The sequence below is a fragment of the Sorex araneus genome, chromosome 9 (assembly GCF_027595985.1).
Source record: "Sorex araneus isolate mSorAra2 chromosome 9, mSorAra2.pri, whole genome shotgun sequence".
Classification (NCBI taxonomy): domain Eukaryota; kingdom Metazoa; phylum Chordata; class Mammalia; order Eulipotyphla; family Soricidae; genus Sorex; species Sorex araneus.
Window position 1 is genome coordinate 13,810,527 of NC_073310.1, and position 27,650 is coordinate 13,838,176.

Below are 27,650 nucleotides of genomic sequence, written 5' to 3' on the forward strand. Positions count from 1 at the left end.
GGCCAGGAACGGTGTGGGCCCGGCTTGAACTGGGCCACTGGCAGCGCTTCTTGGAGCTTTGGGTGATAAGCGAAACCAGAGCCGTGGGTGGGGCAGAGGCTGCAGGGATGGGCCATGGAGGACCCGGGAGGCCTGGCCTTGCCCCAGCAGGGGCAGGGAGCTGGGGGGGAGATCGTGGAAGAGGGGACATCCCCGGAGGCACCTCTCAGAGGGTCTCTCTGCTTTGTGGAGGAGGCTGAATGGAGAGAGAAGGGATTCGGCCAGGAGTTGGGGGAGCCCCCGAGGGAAGGGGGGCTGTGATGGAGAAGGCAAGAAGGGGCGAGTTCGGTTGCTTTGACGCCGAGGGGGCCCTGGAGTGGTCCGGGTGGCAGCAGTCAGTTCCTTCTTTAGCTGGCCTCACCAGGCCCGGTGAGGGGAGGTTTCGATTCTGAGCCTTTCTCTGGCGGGGAGCAATGATCTCCCTGCAGTGCTCAGGAGGCCTGGGGGCCACTCCCGGTGATCCATGAACAGCCGGACCTGTGTCGGTTGAATGCAGGAGGACAAGCGTGCGGTAGCTGCTCGGGCCCCCCACCATGGCCGAGGGTGACCAAGACCACCTGTCCGGTGCTGGGGCCTCCAGGAACACACTCAGTGGCTCTCGGGGCTGCCAGGGCTGTTCAGGTGACGCTCAGGGCCCGTGTGGTTGGTGCTGGGTGTCAAACTGGTTGTTAGCTAGGTGCAAGGCATGCCTGTTTACCCCAGGACTATCTTGGCCATTTTCCTCATGAGAAACCCTGAGAGCTTGGCCCACGGACACACGGCAGCAGGTGTCTGGAAGCGTGGGGGGTGGGGGCGGGGCGGGGGTGTGTCATGGTGTGATGGCCTTATGCGGTGGTCTATGCAGTAGGGGTCTGATGAATGTTTGTCAAGCACCTGCTACGCACCCGACTTCTGGGTCCCACCCCTGGGTGCTCCTTTCGGTCAGTCTGGGTTGGGGCCCCAGGCCCTCCTTTGAAACAGGCCCATCAGGAAGTTCTGAGGCTGGGCAGCTTTGGGTGGCAGCCTCGAGCCTGCTGTATTCCCCAAGCGCCCCTGCGGGGTCCGTGGTGACACATCGTTCTGCAGCTGTGAGACTGAGGCTATGTGGAGTGGCCGAGGTTAGTGCAGCTGCCACGGACGTCACAGAGGCTGGAGTCAAGAGCACTGGGCTTGGCACCTGCTGATGTGGCCCTTGACCAATGGCCTGGCCTCCCTGCATAGACCCTGCTCCCTCTGAGGGGGCCTGGGGGGAGGACGGGGCCTACCCGGCGGTGCTCAGGGGCTGCTCCTGGATCTGGATCCAGGCTCAGGGGCTCCTCCTGGCAGTGCTCAGGGGACACTGCATGGTGCCGGGGATGGAACCTGGGTCAGCTGCAGGCCGGGCAAACCCTTAACTACCCTGTTCCGTCCCCCTGACCCCACAAGGCATTTTCCTACAACGGAGCACGTTTGTCCTTGGAGTGTCCCAGGAGCTGGCCGGGGTGGTGGAAGTCCAGCTCACAGGGGCTTTGGAGACAAATGTCATGGTGGGGGACAAGCTCAGATGGGGCTCACATAATTGAAGGGGGTCGGGGGTGCAAAAAATTCTGGCCATTTTGGATCACTACCAAAATTGCATGCCAAGAACATGTGCCCAGCTGTTGTTGCTTAGGCAAAAAGGGACAAGTGAACAGAAGCCCACCTTTAGAGGAAGGTGTCCTCTGCCGGGCCTGGGCAAAGGGTATGTCTGCATGCCTGACTCAGAACCCCACGTGCACCCAGATGACAGGGCGGGAGTAACCGCTCAGGGATGAGAGCAGGCCAGACCTCAGGACAGGGAGGGGACACGAGGCCCCCTGTCCTTGGGGCCTCCTGGACATTCATGCAGACCACCGGCAGGCAGGGTGGTGCGCAGCTTATGGGGAGGATGTTGGGGTTCATCCCATGAGGAAGCCCTTCCTTGAGCAGTGGGAGAGGAACTGGCACTTCAGCAAGGGAAGGAGCTGGTATCCGGTGATTTGCCACCAACGCTAAGACTTCCATAAGGTCATGGAATTAACCATGCACATCCCAGATTTCTGCGGGTGGTCACAGGACATGTAACCTCCTACACACTTGATCCTTTTGTTGGTTTCATTTTGTGGTTACATCCAGCGGTGCTTAGAGCTTGGTCTTGGCTCTGTGGTCAGGGATATCACCCCTGCAGGGCTCCAATGACCATACGGGGTAGAGGGGATAAAACTTAGGTCAGTTGCATGCAAGGCAAGAGCCTTACTTGCTGTCCTCTCTCTCTAGATCTACATTTGATCCTTTTGTTGAAATGTCCTTAGCTTTCCGCCAACCTGCTTGCCTTAACATACTCATTTTTAAAAATCTATTTTTTTTCTTTTTTTGCTTTTTGGGTCACACCCAGCGATGCTCAGTGGTTCCTCCTGGCTCTGCACTCAGGAATTACTCCTGGCGGTGCTTGGGGGACCCTATGGGATGCCGGGGATCGAACACAGGTCAGCCGCATGCAAGGCAAACGCCCTACCCGCTGTGCTATCGCTCCGGCCCTAAAAAATCTATTTTGATAAATAAATTTTTAAGTTTGGTTGTTAAAGGCGGTGGAGGGAATTTAACACTGGTGGTGGGATTGGGGCTGGAATATTCTATGTCTAAAACTTGATTATATGTCTTTGTAAATCATGGTGCTTTAATAAAATAAGAAAAGTTAAATGTTTTTATTTATTTTATTTTATTTTATTTTATTTTTTGCTTTTTGGGTCACACCCAGCGATGCACAGGGGTTACTCCTGGCTTTACACTCAGGAATCACCCTTGGCGGTGCTCAGGAGACCATATGGGATGCTGGGAATCGAACCCGGGTCTGCCGCGTGCAAGGCAAACGCCCTATCCGCTGTGCTATCACTCCAGCCCCAAATGTTTTTATTTTTAAAAAAATAAAGGAAGGGAAGGAGTTTCTGGTGAGTTTCCGGTGAGTTTCCGGCAAGTCCGATGCCCCTGGCCTGTCTAGGCAGGGGTCCCTGGCAACAGGGAGCTAATTCCTCTGTCCTCCTGCCCGGGCGTCAGTCAGGTTCCCAGGGCTGAGAGCAGAGCCTGATGTCTGAAGTAGGACCAGCTCCTGGCTGTGTTCCTGGGTCTGCCTGTGTTTGTGCCTTACCCCGAAGGCAAGAGGGAGCGGAGAGACCCACCGGGTGGGGAAGGAGCGTGATGAGACCAGCTTGAACCCTCAGCGGGCTCCTGGGCCACCTCCCGGGGTGCAGGCAGGCGCGCCTCTGCCTCCAAGGAGAGTGCCCGGATTCCTCCACCTGCTCAGACACCCCACTCTTGGTTCTCTGCCCTCCTCTCTAGAACCCCTAGAGAGAGTCGTGCCTCTTTGTGCCCGGGGTCCCTCCACCGGGGGATGGTCTCCCCTAACACCTGAGGATGCTCCAGGAGCGAGGGGGATGGTCTGGGTCCCATCCCGCCTTCGCGCCCCCCTTGGCTGCAGGCAAACCACTGATTTCCTAAGCTTCCCTCTTCTCACTTCAAAAAGGACATCATAGGGGCTGGAGCGATAGCACAGCAGGTACGGCATTTGCCTTGCACGCGGCCGGCTCCAGTTCGATTCCCAGCATCCCATATGGTCCCTTGAGCACCACCAGGGGTGATTCCTGAGTGCAGAGCCAGGAGTAACCTCTGTGCATTGCCGGGTGTGACCCAAAAAGCAAAAAAAAGAAAAAGCGACATCGTAGTCCTGGCTTCCTTGGGCAACAGAGAGACCCCTGGTCCATGGATTTGAGAGAACTGTCTAATGGGAAAACTGTAAGATAGTGACGCACCCCCCTCAGACACCCCCAGCCCTGACCACCACTGTGGGCTGTGGACCTCTTGGCTCAGGACCGACTAGACCTCCTGGAACAGATAGACTAGGATGCGTGAGTGTGTGTGTGTGTGTGTGTGTGTGTGTGTGTGTGTGTGTGTGTGTGTGTGTACATGTGTGCTGGGGGGGGGCGGGCAGGGGGGATCTAATGACACCTGTTCTTTAGGATCCAATTACTAATTAATTCCCCCTGGAAGGTTTCCATTGGAAACAAACTAATCTGGAGACAGAAGCAATTCCAACAAGCAAGATATATAATTGAGATAATGGCTGTGCATAAATAACACCTGTGAGTAGCAGGTGCCAGCACCTGGCTCCAGGGAGCAAGTGGGAGAAGGGGCAGTGATGCTTTTGGTCCCCTCACCTCCCTTTTTTTTTTCCTTGATTCTTGCCTTTGACCTTTTGTCTCCTCTCCTAAAGAAATATGTTATTTGCTTGCTTTGTTCCACCGGAAGCATTTGCACTGAGCTCTTTAGCTGTTGACTTAATGGATGCCGGAGGCTGTTTTCACCCCTTCCTACCGAGAACCAAGCTGTCACCTACTCTCAGTCACTGTAACCCCTGAATAGCTCTTCTCCTCTCCTCCCTACCCCGCTCCCACCACATCCTCACCTCCTTCTTATCTGGAGCTCCGTCCAGCTGCCCTCTGGCCGGGTCCAAGACTGCCCTCCATCCCCTGATCTTTAGCGAGGTGGACTGGAGCGATAGCACAGCGGGGAGGGCGTTTGCCTTGCACGCAGCTGACCCAGGTTCGATTCCTCCATCCCTCTCAGAGAGCCGGCAAGCTACCGAGAGTATCCCGCCTGCACGGCAGAGCCTGGCAAGCTCCCCGTGGCGTATTCGATATGCCAAAAACGGTAACAAGTCTCACCGTGGAGACGTTACTGGTGCCCGCTCGAGCAAATCGATGAATAACAGGCTGACAGTGCTACAGTGCGACAGTGCTGAGGTTACGTCTTGGCTCTGTGTGAGCAAAATATATCAGGGACTTCCCCTGTCCTCAGCCGTCGTCAGTCCAGTTCCTTCAACCGGTCCTGGAAGGAGGCACCGTCACCCCAAGCAACGGCTTACAAAGACGTGAGGTTCCCCCATACCGGTGTCACCGTAGCCCAGGCTGTCTGGGGAGCACTGGCTCGAGGCTGCTTCCATGACCCCCACGGCACGCTTGCTTCTTCTCCTCTGAAACTCTTTTGCCAGATGACTGTCCATCAGCCTCTGAACCTGAGTTTGGGGCAGTCCCCCCACCTGGGGCCACCCTGGGCTCCCCTGGCCTAGGGGAAGCCCCCTCCATCTCCTGATAGGGTGCTTCCACCCTAGTAAACAGCACTTCTCTAATCTCTTTTTTGTTGCCCCCCCACAACCCCCCCCTCCCTGCAGCAAGACTCGCCCAGGGTTGGACCCGTGAGAGCTTGTGAGGGGAGTAAGCGCCGGAGCATAGCTTGACTCCAAGAGAGTTTTGTTATTGTCTGAGCACCGGCTGGGGGGCTCTGTCCCTCCTGGGGTCCCATGGCCCTCTCTCTCTGACTTTCTGGCGATCCCCAAGTGCTCCCGGGGGTCCTGGCACAGGGGCATATGCTGGCCCCGTTTTCCTGTGCTCTCTGGTCGGCCCATTGCATCTCCTGTAAGCCCGGCTTCCTTTTTAAAAAAAAAATGTTTTTATTAGCAAATCACTGTGATGTACAGTTACAAACTTAATGAACTTTTGTGTTTGCATTTCACTCATACAGTGATCGTTTTTACCCATCCCTCCACCAGTGCCCGTTGTCCTCCACCAATGTTCCCAGAATCCCTCCCACCACCCCCACCCCATCCCCCACCAGCCCACCCTGCCTCTGCGGCAGGGCATTCCCTTCTGTTCTCTCTCCTTTTGGGTGTTGCAGCCTGCCTTAGAGGCACGGGATGGCCTTCATGTTCGATCCATAAGCTGAGCTTTCTAAGCTCAGCTTCTTAAATGGGGTGTGGGGGGGTCACTGAATGTGGGGGTTGTGGGAAGTCGGGCAACAGTAGGAGGTTCCTGAGCGTGCAGCAACCAGACGCCCCTTCAGACTGAGCCACGTCGTGGACTCCAGCTGTCTCTGGTAGCACTGGCCTGCAATGCCCACCTGGGAGAAAAGCGGTGGGGGTGGCCAAAGGGCTTCCTGGCCGCAGTGAGAGATGCGCTTGGGAGATCACCCCGATGGGATGAGGTGTGGTGAGGGGCTGGGGAGGGAGGCGAGGTCTGAGCAAGGCCTCGCCTACGCATATGCCCCCACGCCCCCATCCAAACCACGGGGCAGGTATCCTGGAGCTTTTATTTGGTTTTACGTCTTGTTTTCTCGTTTTGGGTTTTGCCCCCTCTCCGGAACCACAGGGAAGCTGTCCCGGAGGTTTAATCAGAGGTTTGCTTTTGCTTCTATATTTTGTTTTCTGGGGGGCCCCACATGGCAGTGCTCAGGGCTTACTCCCGGCTGTGCACTCAGGGGTCACTCCTGGGAGGACTCGGGAGCACTGCGGGGCTGGGGTCCAGCTGGGGTCTGCTGCGTGCCAGGCAGGAGCCCTGCCCGCTGTATTATTTCTCCTGCTCCTAGGAGGTTTTCTTTGATGAGACTAAAAAAAAAAAAATTTTTTTTTTTTTGGTAAGATTAGGATGGTGTGAATTGATTCAGTGTTAACATAACCTCCTGTCAAGAGAGATAAAGACCAAATTGTAATTGGTTCTAAACATGGCGAGCAGGGGTCTGTCACCCTGCAAATATTGACGCTCCCACTGCTGCAGTGAAGTGGGAAGACAGCGCTGGACCCCGGAGCAGAGTGGCAGAGCGTGGCGGTGGGGTGGGGGGTGTTATACCAGCCAGGACTCAGGTGCCAGGGTCTTCTCGACATTTAGAGAGCAGCCTTGGCAATGGTGGCTTGAAGCATGCGCACCTCAGTTTACTCTGTGCCCAGGATGGGGCCACGACCACACGCAGTGTGACCTGATTCTATCCCCCCCTCACAGGGGTGTGAGACTCCCAGGGTACGGGCCTTTGGGGGAAGCATGTATACGTGTGTGTGTGTGTAGGGGGGCGGGTATGATGGGTGCATCTGTGGGTTCTGGGGTGGGGTGGGAAGAGCACGGAGCGTGGGAAGGCCCCCACCTGCGGAGGAAGCAACCCATGTGACTGGGGAGGAAGTTTGCCCCAAGTTTGTTTGTAGGAAGAGAGGTATAAAAGGAGACCAGCTCCTTTATTTATTCTTCCTTTATAAGATCACTATTCTTTTGGTTTGTATGCCATGCCGGCCGTGCTCAGGACCTACTCCTGACTCTGCATTCAGGGATCACTCCTGGCGGGCTCGGGAAGCCACACGGAGTTCCCGGGATCAAACCTGGGTCAGCCTCGTGCGAGGCAAGCGCCCCCCCTGCTGTACTATCACACCAGCCCCCCGAATGAGCTTATGTAGCGAGAATCTCAGACTGACCCCAGAGTAGCAGGGAGAGTCCAAAGGGAGCCGTCTCCTTTGCCCCAGACGTATCAATTTTTAGCATCTCCCCACGCTGTGGTTTTATCCTCTCCCCTTCTTTACGTGGCCTTTTCGGAATTAATGGGAAGCAGGTCACAGACACCGTGGCCCCTTTTTCCTAATCAAAGTCAGAAAGTTTAGCGTGGGTGAAGTAATGTTTGCCAATCCAAGGAACCTTACTGTTAATATATATTTTTGTTCTTTTTTTTTTTTAGAGTCACGGCCTATAAGCTAAGAATAGTTTTCATGTTTTTAAATGGCTACGTTTTGAGGAGTTCAGATGAATACTCATCCTTCGATTTGGCCTCTCAGCCCTCAAGATTAAAAGTATTTGCTGCTTGGTCCTCGGGGACAAAAGCCTGCCTGAGCCCTCCTCTTACCTGCTGGCTGTTTCAGAGGCACCCTCGGCCCCGTGAGTGGGCTTCATTGTTCTTTTTCTCCCCGTTCACTTGCAGCCAGGCAGCCGCATCCGGGGTTCTGAGGCGGTGGGTCATCAGTCTTTCTTTGTGCTTTGGGGCTCTGACCTTTTGGGGTGCCCTCCGCCAGGCCGGTGGGTTGTAGAATATTTCCCTGGTAAGAGCTGAGCTGCGACTTGAATCTTTCGAGAGCAGAGCCATTTGGGCTTGTGCAGGTCCGTCCAAGGGGGAGCCCGGGGATGTAGGACGGGGGACCAGGATGGGCTGGGGCGGGGTCAACCTGTAGCCAGGTTCTTAAGCACTGAGTCATCCAGGAAGACAGAAGGACCCTGACCTTTCGGGATGGCTAGTTCTCCAAAGGGAGCTGGTGATTGAGGGGAGAAGAGGAACCAGGGTGCGACTTGATGGTTCGATGCTTTGGGGAGTCACCAGGGATGCCCCTGATGGTGCTCGGTCTTGAACCCAGGTCTGAACACATTGCAGGCTTGTTCTCTACTCCTTGAGCCGTACCCCCAGTCCCCTCAGCCCCAGAGGGCTATTGGCAGGCCCTGTCTTGATTATCTTGTTGTGACGATGGACCCAGCGAGTTTCTGGGTTCTGGTGGACAGCTTGGGGCAGATCGCCACGCTGACCGAGGTGTGTCTCTGCAGGCCGCAGACGGCGCAAGGACAGGAAGCTCCAGGTGTGGGACGGCACCCCCATTTGCCGTGTCACTTCTCGGCCTGCATGCTTTCCTCAGTCTTGGTTTGTGCTAGCTCGGTCAGCACTGTCCACTCCGTCTGCATTGCCGGCACCCTCTTCTCCTCACCACCTGTGTTGTGGGTCAGTCCAGTCCCCTAGGCAGTGACCTGTATTTATATGAACTACCTATCCCCGCCCTCAGCTGTTTCCGCCCTCTTGATTGGTCAATGTCAATGAGATCGATTGGTCATCCGGTCACCAAGGTTTCACTGTATCATTGTCATCCCGTTGTTCATCGATTTGCTTGAGCGGGCGCCAGTAATGTCTCCATTTGTTCTAGCCCTGAGATTTTACCGGCCTCTCTTTATTCATCCTTCCCAACGGTGCCGCATTGGATATGCCATTGGATATTCGATATGCCGAAAACAATAACAATGATGGGTCTCATTCCCCTGACCCTGAAAGAGACTTCAATGCGGTCAACAAGGTTTAATAAAACAAAACCCAGTTGGACCACAGATGCCCTATGAGACTGAGGTTTTGCAATGCAGCCAATCATATTGCCTTGATTATCTGCATACTACCCCAGGACAACATTGCACTATGGATGAGTTCTCGCCTCCCTGCTCCATTTAGGCATATGAAATTCATCAGTATTACTCTGTGTGCAGGGCTTGGTTCATTCTCTGGGGCCGCCGTCTTATGAGACACACAGTTCATCCATTTTCCTCTTAGTCCACCTGTGGGTTGTGTCTTGATGTTGATGTAAACACTTTTGGGATCTTTTACTTATGGGGGAGGGAGGGAAGATTTGTGTATTTTCCCAGAGTGATGATCATTTAGCAGATATAGTATCTCTAGGTCCTAGTACAAGTTTCTCTTCCACTGTGCTGATGTTCCTCCCTTACAGTGGGCTTATGTCCCAATACACCCTTGTAGGTTGAGAACATAAGTCAAACATGGCGGTGACTAGGTACTGGGCAACTTCAGAGTCTTCAGGCTGACCCAGGTGACTGGGCAGGACCATATAAGTCAAAAGACGGGCCAGAGACATCTCAGGGTACTGGGTGTATGCTTTGCATGCAGGAGGCTCAGGTTTTTGGTTTGTTTGTTTGTTGCTTTGGTTTGGGGACCACACCCTGCCGTGCTCAGGGCTTTCTCCTGGTTCTGTGCTCAGGGATCACACCTGGCAGGGCTCGGAGGATCCTATGTGGGTGCTGAGGGTTGAACCCGGGTTAGCTAAACGAAAAGCAAAGTGCCTTACCTGCTCTGCCACCAGCTCTGGCTTCCCTGTCTCTCTGACGCTCGCTCTCTGGGGAACATCATACCTTACGGCTTCATCATCACAGTGGGGAAGTCGGGGAGGACACGTTTGAAGTCTGTGCCATCACGTCAGAGCCAAGTAGCCCTGGGAACAGAAAATTAGGAAGGGCTTTTGAGGCACTCAAAGATAAAGGCTTCACACATTCCAAGAGATGGCGTTCGAGTGATAGTTCGTGGGTAGGATGCTTGCCTTCCACGTGGCTGACCTGGGTACCATCCCCTGCATCCCATATGGTCCCCCAAGCACCGCTTAGAGTTATTCCTGAGTGCAAAGAGCCAGGGTAACCCCTGAGCATTGCTGGGTGTGGCCCAGAAGAAAACCAAAAAACCCAAAATATCAAGGGAGATCTGCTGTCCTGGGCAGAGGGGCTTCAGGGGAAAGACCATGAGACCAAGGGCCCGGCTCAGCTCCGTGCCCCAGTCACCACATATTAGCTGTGTGACTTTCACAAGCAAACTAACCTCTCTGAGCTTCAGTGCCCGGCCCCCCTCCCAGCCTTCCGGTGGGGATGAAAATACCTACTTGGCAGAGTTGTTACAGTCACAAATGCACAGAGAGTGCTAGCGCCAGGATACCCCCGCGGGGAGTGTTTCTCATCACGAGGAAGGTGGACAATGCACACACTGAGAAAATGTTTCTGAGGCCAGAGCGGAAGTACGGCTGGGAGGGCGTAGGCCTTGCACACAGCTGACTTGGGTTTGATCTCCGGCATCCCATAGGGTCCCCCAGGCACCCCCAGGAGTGATCCCTGAGCACAGAGCCAGGAGGAGCTTCTGAGCATCTCCAGAAAGCAAATAAATAAATTTTAAAAAACCAATCATTGAGGGTCCACTAGCACAGGTGGCAGGAGAAGGATGAAATCTCTCCCCCAGGCCCCACGCATGAGTGATCATGGGCTCAGAGAGTGACCACTGAGTGTCCCGGGGGGTGGGGTGGGGGGAATTCCTCCTTCGGGCCTCTGAACATCTGACTGTCAGGAGCTGACAATTTTTGTTTGTTTGTTTTTGTCACCAGAATGATAAAAAGGATTCAGATCTGTTTAAAGGCCAAAAAAGGCTACAAGGTGACCAGTACGGTTTGCTGCCCATTAGCCTCCATGCTTAGGGTCAGAATATCCTCTAGGTTCTTATATTTACATACATGTATCACTGTATCACTGTCATCATGTTGCTCATTGATTTGCTCGAGCGGGCACCAGTAATGTCTCCATACATACATGTATTTGCATGTACATAAATATAAAAATATGTCCCTCTCGAAGAGCCCGGCAAGCTACCAAGAGTATTTCACTCGCACGGTAGAGCCTGGCAAGCTCCCCGTGGCGTGTTCGATATGCCAAAAACAGTAACAACAAGTCTCACAATGGAGACGTTACTGGCGCCCGCTCGAGCAAATCGATGAACTACTGGATGACAGTGCTACAGGGCAATTGGCCATACCTGGCAGTGCTCAGGGGTTACTCCTTGCTGTGCACTCAGGGATCATTCCTGAAGGGGGACTCTATGGAGGGGGCCAAGGGATCGAACCCAGGGTTGGCTGCGTGCAAGGCAAGCGCCCTCCCCGCTGTACTACTTCTCTAGCTCAGGAGCTGACGTTTTTCACTACAGAAGCAGGAGCTCTGTGTGTGCACAGGGCTTCCGGAGGCTGAGCTGGCAGTGATTCCCTCCGGGAAAAGCCCAGCTGCGGGAAGTTAATGCTCCTCAATCCTCCGATAGGGTGTCGAGGCCTGGGGCGTGTCGCGATGTGTCTGCCAAAGTCCCTGTTTCCTAGAACACTCCCCACTGGCCTTTGTGCACAGGCTGGTTAAGCCTTTGCCATTGTTCCATCAAGCCCCCGAAATCCAGGTTCGAATAACTCTGCCGAAATATCACCACTTCCCCCCACCCCTCCCCGCCTCATCCCATATGTCTGGCCAGCTCGTCTCATTGCTTAATAAGTCCAAAGCAAACATTTTACCCAGGTATTTAAAGCAGGCAGATGGCCTCGCCGGGGAAAGTAATGCTATTCATCGGTTTATAGTTGATGTCTGTGTGACGGGAATCTCAATTACCCGCGTGCTGAGTGAAAGGAGGTGGCTGTCAGGCGGGGGGGGGGGGGGTGGAGAATGCCTGAGACAGACACAGCAGGAGAGCTGAAGCCGGACAGCGGGTGGCCCTAGGGGGCCTGCAAAGAGTTGGGTTTAGAGTCCGACCAGTTGGAATTGGACCTGGGCTGCCACCCGCTGCTTGGTGATATGGAGACAGCTGACCCCTCCCGGGGCAGGGCTCCGGTGAACACGGAGTAGCCCCCAGAGGCTGGAGAGTCCGCCATGAAGATACATCCTTCCTTCCCCCCTAAGTGAACCCGTCGGGAAGTTGGGGGTGCCGTCCAACACTCCCCACGGGAAGGTTCTGTGAGCAGAGTAGGTGAGCAGGAAGGGGTGGTTCTGGCCCAGGGTTTCGGAGAGGCCTGTTTTGTTTGGGGGCCACACCTGGCGATGCTCAGGGCTTACTGCTGGCTCTGCACTCAGGAATCACTCCTGGCAGTGTTCGGGGAACATATGGGAGGCGACAGGATGGAACCGGAGTGGCCACATGCAAGCCAAGTGCCCTCCCCACTGTGCTGTTGCTGCGGCCTGGACAGAGGGATTCTGATCCAGCTCTCGGCAGGAGAGCACCACAGACCACTGGGCCCTAGTTCTGAGTTCTTTGTTCCCAGACTGACTCTGTAGGTGCTATCCCTCTGACCTGCTCACTCATCCCGCATCTCGGTTCCAGGCGACGGCACCCCAGCTCCAACTCACTTACACAGAAAGACAGGAAGCTGTTTGGCCAAAACGTGCGAAAAGAGCTGACACTAGTCATGCTGCCGTCAGGTGTGGCTGGATCTAGGTGCCCCATGCCTGTCCTCGGGAATGTGTGCTTTGCCCCTCTGAGTTCAGCTCCCCCGGCTGTAATTTTAGCCAGGCTCCTCCTCCTAGGTTAGAAGAGGGCTCCCCGGTAGTCCAGATGTCTGTCCTGTTTCAGAGAGTACCCACTTCTCTTCCGTGATCACAGCCAGGACCTTAGCGGTAGCCCTGCTGGTCTCCGTGTACAACCAGTCAACAGGTCTGGGGCTCAGATGGGCTCGGCCAGTCCCCGTTCTCTTTGCTGGACTCGAACAAGAGAGGGATGTGGATCCACGGGAACTGTATGGATAAAGAGGAGGGTAGACGAGTGGGAACCACACGGAAAGAGGGGTGTAGATCAGTGGGAACCACGTGGAGAGATGGGTATAGAGTCATGGGAACCACGTGGAGAGAGACGGAACCATGTGGACACACGGGGGGAATGAACCGTGTCCACAAGGACATTGTGGTCCGCAAGGACACGGCTCCCCTCGACACCACTCCTGAGGGAGAGCACCAAAATGCTCCAGAGTGACTCCCACTGCCCCTGGCCCATGGCCTGTGGGGTGCCTCCCTCCTGCCCTCCCTTGATCTCTGTCCTCGCCCCTGATGGCCCGTCTGCACCCACCAGTCCAGACCTTTGACTCCCAGCACCCAGCTGGGCCATCCGTTCAGCACCTGCTCTGCCTCCTTCCTAGAGGACCCCACCAGTGTCCCCCTTCCCAGCCTCGCTCCCGTCTTGCCTGCTCTGCCCCACAGCTGCTGGCGGGCAGCTACCTCCAACCCTGTCACTCCCTTTCTCCCGGAAACCATCACACACCGCCCCCCCGCAGCAAACCCCAGCCTGGCTCACAAGCAAATCCCCATCCACTTCTGCCTTGTAGTTTTTCACTCTTACCACAGCCTGTGGTGGCTTTTGTGCTTTGTGACCCATCTTACTCCTTTTTTTTTCTTTTTGGGTCACACCCGGCAATGCTCAGGGGTCACTCCTGGCTCTGCACTCAGGAATTACTCCTGGCGGTGCTCAGGGGACCCTATGGGATGCTGGGAATCGAACCCGGGTCGGCCGCGTGCAAGGCAAATGCCCTCCCGCACTGTGCTATCGCTCCAGCCCCCAATCTTACTCCTTTTTTTAATACTCATTTTATAAACTTGTTCATGATCACTTGTTGCCTTCCAGTACTCCAACACCAATCCCATCAGCCCTGCACCTTCCCCCCACCTTTATTTCCAATTTTCTCAACCACCCCTCCAGCCTGCCCCTATAGCGGGCCCTGAATAATTTATCTTACATTGCTTGTTATAAATAATTTGCAAAAAATGATCAAAACATATTTGCTTAGAGCAAAGTGTTTGAAGATTGTTGTATCTCACCATGGAGTCGTTAAGCCCTTGTAGAAGAGATTACCAACATGTGTTAAAGGCTAAGCTCTGTGTGTTTACATTTTGTTAATCAAGATCGGCTGCCATCTCCTTTATATCCCACCCGATGTGAGGTGCTGCTCCTGGTTTGTCAGTGTGTAGAGTTTGAGATGTTGTGCAGCTGCATTTGTGCTCTGCACTCCAGGAATTAAAAATTCTCGAAAGGGCTGATACAGCTAGAATTAATTTTTTTTACTGGGTGCTGACTCTGTATGCCCCTGATGACTCATCCTGGCACGGGGTTCAGAAGCATCTCTGCCACTTGTTAATCACTTTTAAGATTGACTTACGAGTCTGGAGCATGGCCATTAATGAGCTTGTATTTGCACCAGAGGCAGTTCCTTGGTGTGACTGCCAAGGCCTCCGGAAGAACAGGGAGATGGGGGAAGGTAGCCCATCCCTGACGCCATCTGAACCTGGAGATTTCAGTCACAGAACCTGTATACCTGAGTTCTTCAACAGATCAATTTCTGGATGAGACTTATCCCCAGCTGTGGAGTCTGGCCATGAGCTTGGTGGATATTGTGTATTGTGGAGACCCATTTTGTTCTTGTCCCCACTCCAGGGCCATTGCACTGATTTCCTAGCGTGGTTCTATTCCTGCCCCAGGGCCTTGGCATGTATTCCTGCTTCCCCAATGGCTTTTCTTGCCTTTTGGCCCCAGTCTTAATGTCCGTGGTTTGGAAGTACAGTGGCCTGACTGTTGAAAAGCATGCTGGTCCCGACAACACAAGATGGTGTGTTTACTCCTCTGAGCTGTGTGATTTCAGGCAAAGTGCCACCCCTCTCTGAGCCCTGAGTACTTCCTGCTCAGAGTCCGGCATTCAGAAATTCTAGGAGGAGGCTGCCCTAGGCAGGACAGACTCAGTGCATGTGTGCTTGTCTTCCCTGGGGCCACATAGATATGTGTCCCTGGCTGGATATACCCCTCTGCCAGGATAGGGGCCTCCTCTGCAGCCGGATGGGAAAGAGACCGTGGCTTATTCCTTTTGAGACTCGAGGGAGTGGTGGAGGCAGTAAAAGGCTCGGAGGCAGAATCTTTTGCAACTGTTAAACCAGGGGGGCGGGGCTCAAAGTCCGCCAGTGACCTGTGTGGTCCAAGAGTGGAGAAGTGGATAAAACACAAACGGTGGCCCATATGCTCACCAGAGTGCTCCCTGGCTGCGGAAAGGAGATGGCCCCGTGCACCTCGCTGCTGTGGATGGAACGAGGGGGGTCAAACTAGCAAAGGTGGCCAGAAGGGGAGCGGCAGAGCGACTGCTCTCCCGGTGGGATAGGAAGAAACGCAGGCCGGAAATAATGATGGCCAGAGGCAACAGAACCCGAGAACTGACCAGTAGAACTAACTTTACCAAGGGCGGGGGTGGGGTCTGCAGAGCCCAGGACCCTGGGACAGGGGTGGAGGGAAGCGGATGCAGAAGAGGGGCTGGGGGTTTGGGTAGGGAGTGGGATGGTGTGGAATGTTGTATGCATGAAACCCTGTCGTGGGAAATAATGCAAAACATGATGCCTCGAGTTTAAGGGGGAAAAAGGGAGGGGGGTTGTTTGCTGTGTTTACAACCTTGGGACCTGGTTACGAAGCCCCCACTCGGCAGTTCTCCCAGCTGGCGCTGGAGCACCTCTTTGGGGTAGACCCACGCCCCACCCCCTCAATTCCCCCCCTCCCCAGGCCTCCCCTGCAGATGCATTTGTTCCCCCTCCCTGTTGTGGTTCAAAACCAAAGTTGTGGCCTCATGAACGCCCCGGAAGGCGTCATTTATCGTGCGCACGTGCCGGTTCACGTCTGACGCCACCCCCAGCCTCATTCACACATTCTCCCCTCCCCCTCCCACCCCCTCCCCTGCAGCTGGAGCTGAGCGAAGCCAAGTGTGAGGGCGCCCTGAAGACCCAGCGGGCGCTGGCCGCGGACCTGGAGAACATGCACAACGAGCTGGAGACCGTGGCGCGCAGCAAGAGCCTGGTAGCGTCCCTTTCGGGGGAGGGCCCCGCACCCTGCCACCCCGGCCCCGTGTGTGCGCGTGCGCGCCCGCTCTGCGCCCGGAGGGGCGGGGCAGGGGAAATGTCAGGCCCAGGGGCACTGGGTGCCGCTGCCTTGGGGAGCCCCGCGTCAGCCAGCTGCGGGGGAGTGCCCAGGGGGAGCCCAGGGGGAGTGCGTTCTGCCTCCTGCCCGGCACAGAGATGGGCTCGGCCATGCATTCTTTTTACCGGAATTGTTCACTTTTTTTGGGGGGGGGGAGGGGAACAAGCCACACCCAGATATGCTCAGGGCTTACTCGTGGCGCTGCACTCAGGAATCACCTCTGAGTGCAGAGCTCAGGGGACTAGAGGGGATGCCCGGGATGGAACCCGTGCAAGGCAAGTGCCCTCCCCACTGTGCTGTCACTCCAGTCCCAACCGGGCATTTGTGATGGCAGAGGGAGGCCAGGACACCTTTGTGGATACCTCCTTGTTTGGGGGGCGCTGGGGGCATATTCAGTTGGATCCCACCATCTGCTCAGTGGCACTCGCACTGGGAACCAGGGACACAGCTTTGTGTAGGGTGCCCGGGTGCTCTCTCCCCGCCCCCCGCCCCCCGCCCCCACGGGGCTACAGGGTTCCTGTGTAGGAACAGGGCAGGGCCAGGTTGCGGGGTGGCACGTGGCCATTCTTCACACATGGAGACGAGATCACTCCTCTCGGGCCCCCTGTGCTTCACTGCCCTAAGGGACCCGGCGGTCAATCCCGGGCCGGCCTTGCTCTCCCCTGAGCAGGGGCAAGTGAATCCTCGCCGTGGACCGATTACCGTGGCGATGACTCAGCGTGGGTTTCAGAGCCGCGCGGCCGGATATCCAGGGCCCACTCCAGTGTTCACTCACTGAGCACAGTCCAGAAGTAGAGGAAAGTAGGAAAATGTGGGCCAGCGCTGCTGTAAGATTTCTACTGGGCATGAAAAAAAGATTCATGTATTGTCCCCTCGGCCCAAGATCAAGGGGACTCTGCCCACAGATTCACACATTCATACAGTTGTGCACACTCATGTTCAAAATGCATGTGCTTGCAGGTGATGACATACATTCTCCGTGTCACCACCAGCACCATTATGGTTGTTTATTGAGCACCTGCTATGCGCAGGTCCAGTGCTGGGGACCTGTCTACAATAGAACAGAGTGCTAGTTCTCTGAGAGTAAGGAGGCTTGCATTCACACACACACACACACACACACACACACACACTCACACTTCATACTCATCTGAAATATATGTACAGAGATACCTAGGAGAGCTTATACACCTCCCCCAGTGCTGCATCAACTCAGCCACATACATGTCAGCATGTACACACACACACACACACACACACACACACACACTGCAGTCACAGCACAGCATGTCCGTGCTCTCCCCTGCCAGGTGGACGAGCAGCTGTCCCGCCTGCAGTTCGAGAGAGCGGACCTGCTGAAGCGCATCGACGAGGACCAGGAGGACCTGAACGACCTCATGCAGAAGCACAAGGACCTCATTGCTCAGGTAACGCCCCGGTGGGGGAAGGGCAGAAGGGGCTGCCAGGTGGGCCACAAAAAAGGCCTGTGGTTGGGCCACTCTTTGGTTTAGGAAACATGGGGGGGGTGTGAATGCCACAAAATCAGAATGGAATTGTGAAAGTTCTGTGGTCCCGAGGAAGGAGGCTGACCCCTCGAGATGGTCTCCGTGTCTCTGGAGGATGTCCTCACCAGTGAAATATTTTTATTCATTCATATATCAGTCTGATCACCCACATACCCATCAGTCATCCCACCCAAATATCCATCCAGTTGCCATCCGTACTCTCATCAATAAACTCATTCATCTATCTATTCTTTTGACATATCCGTCCATGTCCATACATCCGTCTACTCATCTGCCCAACAATCACCCACCCGCCAACTCATACATCCATTCATATATCTATCTGTTAATAATTTTATCTTTCCATCTATCCATTTATCCCTCCTCATATCCACTCATCCACATACCCATCCATCCATCCATGCATCCATGCATCCATCCACACATATATCCACATATCCATCCACCCATCCATCCACCTATCCATCCATCCATCCATCCATCCATCATCCATCCATCCATCCACACATCCACCCACTCGTGCATTATTCCATCGATTCACCTACCCATTTACCCATCCATCATCTGCCTACCATTCACCCACCATCCCCCACTCAGATATATCCATCCATTAACTAACTCACTTATTTAATATTTACTGCCTCCACAGCATATACTCGGCACTTTGTGGAATGCCAAGGTGCCTGTGTTTATCTAAAGCACCTTCCATTTCTGCACTCACATAGTTTTTGGTTTCATGGGCTGGGAGGACCTTATTCCATCATCACCCAGAACAGAGGGCAGACTGCAGTGTGGACTTAGACTCCAGACAGGGAATGTCCAGGCTTCTGTGTCTCCTGCCCGGGCCTGTGGGTCAGAGTAGACTCCCCTGAGGAAGTGGCCCTGGGACGCTGACCTGAACATGGAGCAGGACCTGGCTGCAGTGGAAACACAGGATGGGGGAGGCGGCAGGAGCAGCACAGGTAGGGGGCCTTCTACTGAGCGTTGAAGCATCCGAGCGCAGGCTGGCAGGAGAGGCCAGCAGACTGGCCAGGTGGGGCAGTCTTGTAGCCATCATTTATTGATTCGTCTGGGGTATGACTGTATGTGACGGGAATTCTTAGCAGACCTTTTCAGGGACAAGAGCACGAGGAGACAACAGTCAGGATGCCGCCCCGATGGCATTTCTGCAAAAACCGTGATCTCCAGCCTTGTGCGGGCCGAGAGGAAGGGCGGGCAGGGAGCGGCCCTCAGCGGAGAGCTGCGGGTAAAGGAAAGGACAGTGGAGCCGGGGGAGTAAACGGGGGCTTCTACTGGGGAGGCAGACTGGGACTGGGGTGCAGGGGAGCCCCTGGGCCCGGGAGGAGTTAGGAAGCGTGAGGGCAGCATTGGGGAGACCCGGCTTTGACGGCTAGTCTGCATGCCTGGGAGAACAGCTCCCTCCAAGTGCTACGAGAATCTCCCCACCAGGAGACAGTATTCCCGCTGGGAAGAGCCGTGGGAGACCGCCCGCCAGGCTGCAAGAGCGCCCAGCCCAGATGGGATCAGAGGGAATGCTCCAGCCGTAATAGAAAAGTGACCAGTCATCTCATCCACATCACAGCAGTCTCTCTCTCTCTTTCTCTCTCTCTCTCTCTCTCTCTCTCTCTCTCTCTCACACACACACACACACACACACACACGCACGCACACACGCACACACATGCCCAGACCATCTCCTGTCTTTGTGGATCCACTTGTCTATTATCTGTGTTCAAAATAGAATTTTCTTGATATGTTCAATTAGAGGAAGAGTACATTTGTATGCCCGTCACAGATCATTCAAATCACAAATCCACGCGGAAAAGAGAAAGGCAGGGCTGCTGTCCCTTGCCTGCCTCTCTGTGGGGCTAATGGTGCTTAGCAATAGGGCTCTACGTGTGTGTGTGTGTGTGTGTGTGTGTGTGTGTGTGTGTGTGTGTGTGGTAGCGGAGGGCCACACCAAGCAGTGCTCAGGGGCTACTCCTGACCCTGTGCTCAGAAATCATTCCTGGTTGTGCTTGAGGGACTGCATGTAATTCTGGGAATCTAGATGGGGGGTCAGCCCCAGAAAAGAAATATGCCTCCACTCCTATACTATCTCTCTGGCTCCCAGTTGTATATTTTTTTAAGGGGCTTTGCTTTCATTGAATTTGTTTCATTGAATTTCTGAATATTTTTACAAGAAGGGTTGAGACTGTGAGCCCACTTTACAGATGGGGTTATGGAGGTGCAGAGCGGTCCGGTGGCTTGCCAGTGCCAGTATTCTGGTCTTGCACCCCAAGTGACCCGAGAGTCAGTGTGTGGTCATTGTGCTGTGGGCAGCTGCTTCTGTCCAGTCTTTCAGGGTGAATAATAAGGGCCGATCAGCTGAGCACTGCTATAGCTTATGTAATGGGGGCGACTCGGAGAACAGTGAGGTGCAGGGCGTCGGGCAGCGGATGAGAGGCGCCTCTCCATAGCCAGCTGTTGGCACAGAGACCCTGGGACTCTTGGGCATTCGTGGGGGGCTGCGGGTGGGGGGCCAAGGCTTCCCGGGGGCAGTTTGCCAGCAGAGCCGACAGTCGCCATGGCCCGTCCTGTCTTTGCAGTCGGCCACCGATATCGAGCAGATCCAGGAACTGCAGCTGCAGCTGGAGGAGGCCAAGAAGGAGAAGCACAAGCTCCAGGGAGTGGTACGTGCTCACAGCTGCCGCGTGTGGGGGAGGCAGGGAGGGGCCCTCCAGGAAACGGTCACTACCTCACTCATTCATCCCTTCATTTGCCTTAGTCATCAGCCAGTGGAGAACAGTCTAGCATGTACGCACGTGTGTACACACACATACGCATGCAAACACATATGCTCACACACATGCACACACATACACATGCAAATGCACATGTGTGCACACATGCATACACACATGCATGTATACATGCACACATACGCACACACTCACATACATGCACATGCACACACAGACCCTCATGCACGCACACACATGCACACACATACACGTGCAAATGCACACATGCATACACACATGCAGATGCACACATGCAATACATGCACACACCCATGCATGCACACACATGCACACATGCACATGCAAATGCACACATGCACACGTGCATGCACACATGCATGCACAGACACATGCACATAATGCACATGCACACACATACGCTCATGCACGCACACACATGCACACACATACATATGCAAATGCACACATGCATGCATACGTATACATGCACATACATTCATGCACATGCACATGCACACACACGCGCATGTACCTGCACACACACTTGCCTGCACCTGTTCAGATTCCAGAGTGGATCCACGCAGTGGGACCCCCAGGCACTCCGCAGGGAAAGGGGTGGTGTGTGCAGAGCTGGACCATCATCCCTCGTGAAACCTCCCTTAATGCCCCTGAATTTCCACGACTTCTGAGGAGGTTGCTGTTGGCTGTGGGATTCCCAGGGCTCCTCTCAGTCCCTGCTCAGAGGGGCTGTCAGGCGGGTGGGGGTCTCAGCAAACACCATAGGCACAGATGAAAAGAAAACAACCACAGAGGTGGAGCGTTGCCAAATGCTCCTTACAGATGGGGCATGAATGTTTGTCTTCACCCGGGGAACTGTAACGAGCCTCAGGGAGAGGCACAGACCTGCAGTCGGGTAGGGATTTGAGCCCTGCGGCCTGCGCCTGGCGCCCAGGCCCAGCCTGGACAGGTGGCCTGTGATGCTCAGTTTGCCGCTTGCCCCAGCATTGCCCCGGGAGCAGGGCAGGGACAGGACAGGGACAGGTGCCCAAGCCACGGAGAGAGTCGCGTGGCTGTGCTGGGGCTGGGATGCTGTGTGTCTGAGCGCCCACAGGCAACCTCTTGGCATCACCCGCAGTTGCAGGTGGCTCAGATGCGCATCGAGTACCTGGAGAAGTCCACGGTGGACCGCTCCATCGTCAGCAGGCAGGAGGCCATCATCTGCGACCTGGAGAACAAGACGGAGTTCCAGAAAGTGCAGATCAAGAGACTCGAGGTACTGTGTGGCCACAGGAATACACCCTGGTGCTCCCAGAGCAGACGGCGCTGTCCCCTTCTGTCCAGCACCTGGCCACAGGGGCACCTGGAACTGAGTGTCTGCCTCCCCCACTCCCACGGTCCCCCCCTCTTCCCTGCCTTTATCCAGTCACAGATTCTCGCTTCACCCTGTCCCTCTCACCTCTGGGCATCCAGCCCCACGAACCGCCATCTGCCTCTCTGCCTCCCTTCATTCTTCTTCCTTCCGTCTCCACTCCCTCTGCTCTGGGTCTCCTCAGAACTGACCTCCCCACCTCTGTGTCTGCTCATCATTTTTGCCCATTGATCGGCCCGTTTTTCTCCATCCACTCATCCATTTCCAGGCCCCCCACACACGCGTTGAGTAGAAATGTAAATTTTGCATCTTGTGGATGCGAGGCTGCCCTGGGTGGACAGAAAGAAGACACGTGTGCAGAAATGACCCCGCCTCCCTAGAGCTTAGAACGTGGTAGGGGACAGGAGTAAGCTGTGGACACAGACACCTGCTGTGTGAGAGAGGGCAGTGGGGGGCGGAGGGGGGTGGGATCAGGGAGGAGTCAGGGAGGGAGCGGCATGGCTGTGAGACCGAGGGGGACAGGAAGGACTTGCATCGGCCAGGGAGAGGGGTGCCACTGATCACAAGTGACATGAACCATACTCTTGCTTAGCCCGCTCAGACCACAACCTGAGACATTTAGGATGGACCGATACTATTGTCAAAACCCTGCCCTGTGGCTGCTTTTTCCACCCCCTGTAATTTGTCTCTTTTCCTTTTTTTTTTAGATAGACTTTTTTTTTTTTTTGGACTGGAGCGATAGCACAGCGGGTAGGGCATTTGCCTTGCAGGTGGCCAACCCGGGTTCGATTCTTCCGTCCTTCTCAGAGAGCCTGGCAAGCTACCAAGAGTATTGCGCCTGCATGGCAGAGCCTGGCAAGCTCCCCATGGCATATTCGATATGCCAAAAACAGTAACAACAAGTCTCACAATGGAGACGTTACTGGTGCCCGTTCGAGCAAATTGATGAACAACGAGATGACAGTGCTACCGTGCTGAACTTTTTTAAATTTAGGCACCGTGGTTTATAATTGTGTTCATGCTAGGTTTTCAGGCATGCAGTGTTCCAACACCCAATTGCACCATCAGTGTCAGCTATCAGTGGAAGTCGACACTGATGGGGACCCCAGGTTCTCTTTCCCCCACCCAGACTGCCTCATTAGCCAGAACATTTTCTAAATTAATTATTTAGTTTTTTGCATTTGGGGTCCCACCCGGTGATGCTCAGGGGGTTATACGCCTGGCTCTACACTCAGGGATCACTCCTGACGGTGCTCAGGGAACCACAGGGGATGCCGGTGATTGAAGCCAGGTTGGCCCTACCTTCTGTACTATCACTCCAGCCCCTAAGATTAATCAGTGTAGTTGGCGCCTTATGTGTCAGTATTGATGGCACTGCGGTTCAGGAGTACACAGACACCAATCCATGTGTCTAAAGTCTCTGGCCTCTCATCCCTCAATTTAGCCACCTCCATTTCTCTCTTTCCTTGGCCTTTTCGTTACTGTAATCTAGGCCCGAGGGTTGGCCCTTCTTGGATGCACTGTGTTCTCTTGCTGTGCTGTTCTCTGCACCAGAGATAAGTGAGTTCATTCAGTATTTGGCCTGCTCTTCTGACTTCCTTCACTTACTGTGAGATCTTCCAGTTCATTCCCTTACACCCCTGTAGGATGGGGAGGGTGGGCCTCACCTAAGGTCCCCAGAGGAGAAGCAGTTGGTTCAGAATAAAGCCAGGTAGGTGGTGTTGGTCAGTCGGCAAGAGGAAGAGATGGACACTCTGTCCTTCCTGGTCCTGGGTGCCAAAGTCTCTGTACCCAGTGAGCTCACGAGGCCCACACGCCTTCTTAGGGAATACTTTTCCCAGTCCCACTGGGAACTTGGTCTCCAAGAAGATGGCAGGACAGAGAAACTCCTCTGTAGCCTTGACCCCGTGGGGCTGTGAAGGAATCACTCACGGGACTCCCCGTGGCATGATCTCCAGAGATCACCGTAAAGCGCCAGTCCACAGTTCCGTATGAGTCCTTAGGTGGAGAACGCCGAGCCGTGTCCCAGGTCAATTTCCCCCAACGTCCCTTCCCTTTGCCTTTGACATTAGTTCCTTCACTAAGCAGAGGCGACCCCTGGTTGCCATGCTTACACACTTCTCAGCCTCGGAGCTCCCTGGGGTCACCCATGTCAGTCGTGGGTGATCATGGTGAACCAGAGACCGCAGGCTCTGTTGGGGCCCCAGGGAGCACGAGCAGCAGAGCTGTGAAGATCAAACACAGGCGTGCAGGGTGGGGCAGGGGATCCAACCTGAGGCCTCGCCCACCCTCCTGCTTAGAAGCCGAAGGTTGGGCATCGCAGAGCTGAGCTTCCCCCCACCCCAGACACATACATTTTTCCCATCACATTTTTTTAACTCAATTCTCATTTAGGGAATAAGCAGTAGAAGAAAATTAGCACTGTAGCACTGTCCCGTTGCTCATCGATTTACTCAAGCAGGCACCAGTAATGTCTCCATGGTGAGACTTGTTGTTACTGTTTTTGGCATATCGAATACACCACGGGGAGCTTGCCAGGCTCTGCCGTGCAGGCGGGATACTCCCGGTAGCTTGCCAGGCTCTCTGAGAGGGACGGAGGAATCAAACCCGGGTTGGCTGTGTGCAAGGCAAATGCCCTACCCGCTATGGTCAGTAAGCTGGAAACAGAAGATCCTACCTGCACCTTCACTTTTCCCTTCTGCTATCATTATTGGAAATTAGTAGAACCACCCCGGCATCCCCTCCCCAGTTCTTGAGAACGCACATACACACACACACACACACACACACACACACACACACACACACACTCAGCCCCTGTCAGTCTCTGATCTGGAGACAGATTCCCAGTGCTCGGCCGGGCTCTGAAGCACCCATGCGACCTGGTGCAGAATGTCAGCACCCCCATGTCTGCCCAGCAGCCCCTAGCGGTTCCAGGCCCGCCGGCCAGCGGACAAGTTCTGCACCACGGCCCCTGGGTTTGTGTTCTCAGCCCGGTGGTGCCCACCCCACGGCTCTGTGCCCCCTCTCGTTTCCCCGTGTGTTGGTGACTGCCGACGCCGCTGCCCGGTAGCACAGATCAGGCTCCCGGCAGTGACAGGGAACCAGATGCCAGGCTGGGCCCGGGGTTCGGATCCCGTCACCGTCTGCCCACTGCATCTCTCCCACTTTGAGGTGACGCAAGGCTGCTTTAAATATCGACAACACCCAGGCTTGCTGACTTTTATCTGGAACTTTCTGAATGCCAGCCCTGCATCCAGCTGGCTGCAGACCTTCGTCCACGCGCATCCCTGGGTGGCAGCTCTTAACACGGTCTCTGTCTCAAGGTCACGTGGGCAGAAAGAGGTGGAGGTGGAATGTGAAACCAGAGCACAGTGGGCGGGCAGAGATCTCATCTGTGCCCTGCTCTCTTAGCTTTATATATGTATAGATTCGATATGCCAAAAACAGTAACAAGAAGTCTCACAATGGAGACGTTACTGGTGCCCGCTCGAGCCAATTGATGAGCAACGGGATGACAGTGATATAAATGCATAGCACTGCACTGCACTGTGATCCCGTTGTTCATCAATTGGCTCGAGCGGGCACCAGTAATGTCTCCATTGTGAGACTTGTTACTGTTTTTGGCATATAGAATACGCCACGGGGAGCTTGCCAGGCTCTGCCATGCGGGTGGGATACTCTTGGTAGCTTGCTGGGCTCTCCGAGAGGGGCGGAGGAATCGAACCCGAGTTGGCCGTGTTCAAGGCAAATGCCCTACCCGCTGTGCTCTCGTTCCAGTCCATATATAAATATATATGCATAAACACACACACACACACATATTGGTGGTGGTGGGTGGAGTTTAGGGCCACACCCAGCAGTGCTCAGGGGTTATTCCTGGCTCTGCACATAGGGATCATTCCTGGTGGTGCTTGGGGGACCCTACGGGATGCTGGAGATCTAACCCGGGTCAGCCGCATGCAAGACCAGCGCCCTACCTGCCATACTGTCGCTCCAGCTATAAAGTAAAGCTATACCTTTACAGAGAGCCATACTTTTAAAGTAAATCCTTATTTATTATGCTTCTTTTATATTTCTCGTATCAGACAGCATGCCTTGTTTCCAGTCGCGGGGGGCCTTCCGCCCCCGGCCTCCGGTTCCAAGGTGACCAGTGCCCACTTCCCGCCCGCAGGTCCTGGTGATGCGGCTCCGGGACAGCCTGCTGAAGGTGGGCGAGGAGCTCGCGCAGGCCACCCAGGCCGAGACGCAGCAGCGGGAGAGCAGCCAGTACTACCAGCAGCGCCTGGAGGAGCTGAAGGTGGACATGGAGGAGCTGCTGCAGCGCGAGGCCCAGGCCAGCCAGCGGTGCCTGCTGCTGGTGAGTGCCCCGCCCTCCTGGGCACGGCTGGGCGCGAGCTCGCGCTGCGATTGGCTGCGGGCCCTGGGGGCGGGCTCAGTGTCGACCTATGGCGTTCACGGCCGCTGGTCCATCAGCGTCTGCGCGGGGTTTCTGTGTCAGAGGCCTGGGGCCGCTGTTCGGAGCAGAGAACCGTATTAGCGTCGGAGATTAGATCCACTACGTCCCTGTTGAGCCCTACCTGGCCCCTTTTTACAGTTGAGGAAACTGAGGTTCAAAGAGGGGGGAGAACTTGCGTCTCAGGGCCCCTTCTCTGAGCTCTGAGCAGTCACACTCAGAGTGGTCCAGGACCACACACCAGTATGGACTCGAACCCAGGTTCCTTCCTCTGGGTCATCCCTTCCTTTAGGCGCCGAGCTAGGTTTTGCCCCCACGGGGGTCCAGGCAGTGTTTCCTGTCCCGGGACTGGAAGACGGTACAGTGGTTAGGGCGCATGCCTCGCACAGCCCCAGCTCAGACGCAGTTCCCAGTGCCGCAAGGTCCCCTGAGCATCACTGGGTCTAGTCCGGAAGGTCCCTGAGCACCGCTGGGGGCCCAGGTATCCCCTAGACTGCGGGCCAAAGTAGCACTGCGTCCTCCGTCTTTGTGTCCAGCCAGAATCGCTGGTGGGGCCCCGGGCCCCCGAGGGCCATTTGGGGCCTTCTCCACCACCACCAAGAAAAGCAGTTCCTGACCTGTGGGAGGCACTGTCCACACTCCGGGCGTTCCCGAAAGCCCTTCCTGCAGGGGCCACGGCGGCTCCCTCCTTAGCTGCCACATGGTCCTAAGGCTCCGGATGTGTGCTCTGTGACCCAGGAAACATCTGTGCACATGTGTGCGCATACACACACGTTCACCCGCTCACACACACACACACATAGTAATACTCATATCACAACTCACACACTAAACACACATACCCACTTACACAAACACACACACATGCATACATGTACACATTCACAAAGGTACACATACACATACCCACTCACACACACAGACACATGCATACATATGCACATATTCATAAAGGCACACACACATACCCACTGACACACACACACTCACGTACACATACCCACTCACACACACGCATGGCCATTCAGCACACCATCAAACACTCACACACGAAGCATGCACACACTCATACACTACACTCACAAAAACTCATACTCACCAACACACCAACTTACACACACTTATACACAAAAACACACTTATCCACATACATTTATACACACTTCCAGACATACACACAGAAAATGCATTCACATACACACGCACGCACACACGTATGCACGCGCTCACAGACACATGCACACACATGTATTCTCGTACATGCACACACACACACACACACACACACACTCAACAGGCACCACCCCTGCCCCATGGACTCTTCGCCGAGCCAACCCCGCACCCCCAGGCGGAGGCCCGGAGACCTCTGCGGCGCAGCCCTGGCCTCCTTCCCTCCCCACGGAGCACCCGTGCCTCTGGCCGGT

At 55.0% G+C, this 27,650-nt stretch overlaps 1 protein-coding gene across 1 annotated transcript in view; it reads left to right on the plus strand.

The window, feature by feature from the left end:
* The window catches only part of MYO18B (myosin XVIIIB), a 234,299-nt gene that overhangs the window by 136,720 nt on the left and 69,929 nt on the right, over positions 1-27,650 (plus strand). Inside the window, exons 35-39 of the mRNA XM_055147110.1 lie at positions 15,898-16,011; positions 17,442-17,558; positions 20,246-20,329; positions 21,537-21,674; positions 25,945-26,130. Of these exons, the coding sequence (XP_055003085.1) occupies positions 15,898-16,011; positions 17,442-17,558; positions 20,246-20,329; positions 21,537-21,674; positions 25,945-26,130 (639 nt within the window). The remainder of the gene's footprint in view (positions 1-15,897; positions 16,012-17,441; positions 17,559-20,245; positions 20,330-21,536; positions 21,675-25,944; positions 26,131-27,650) is intronic.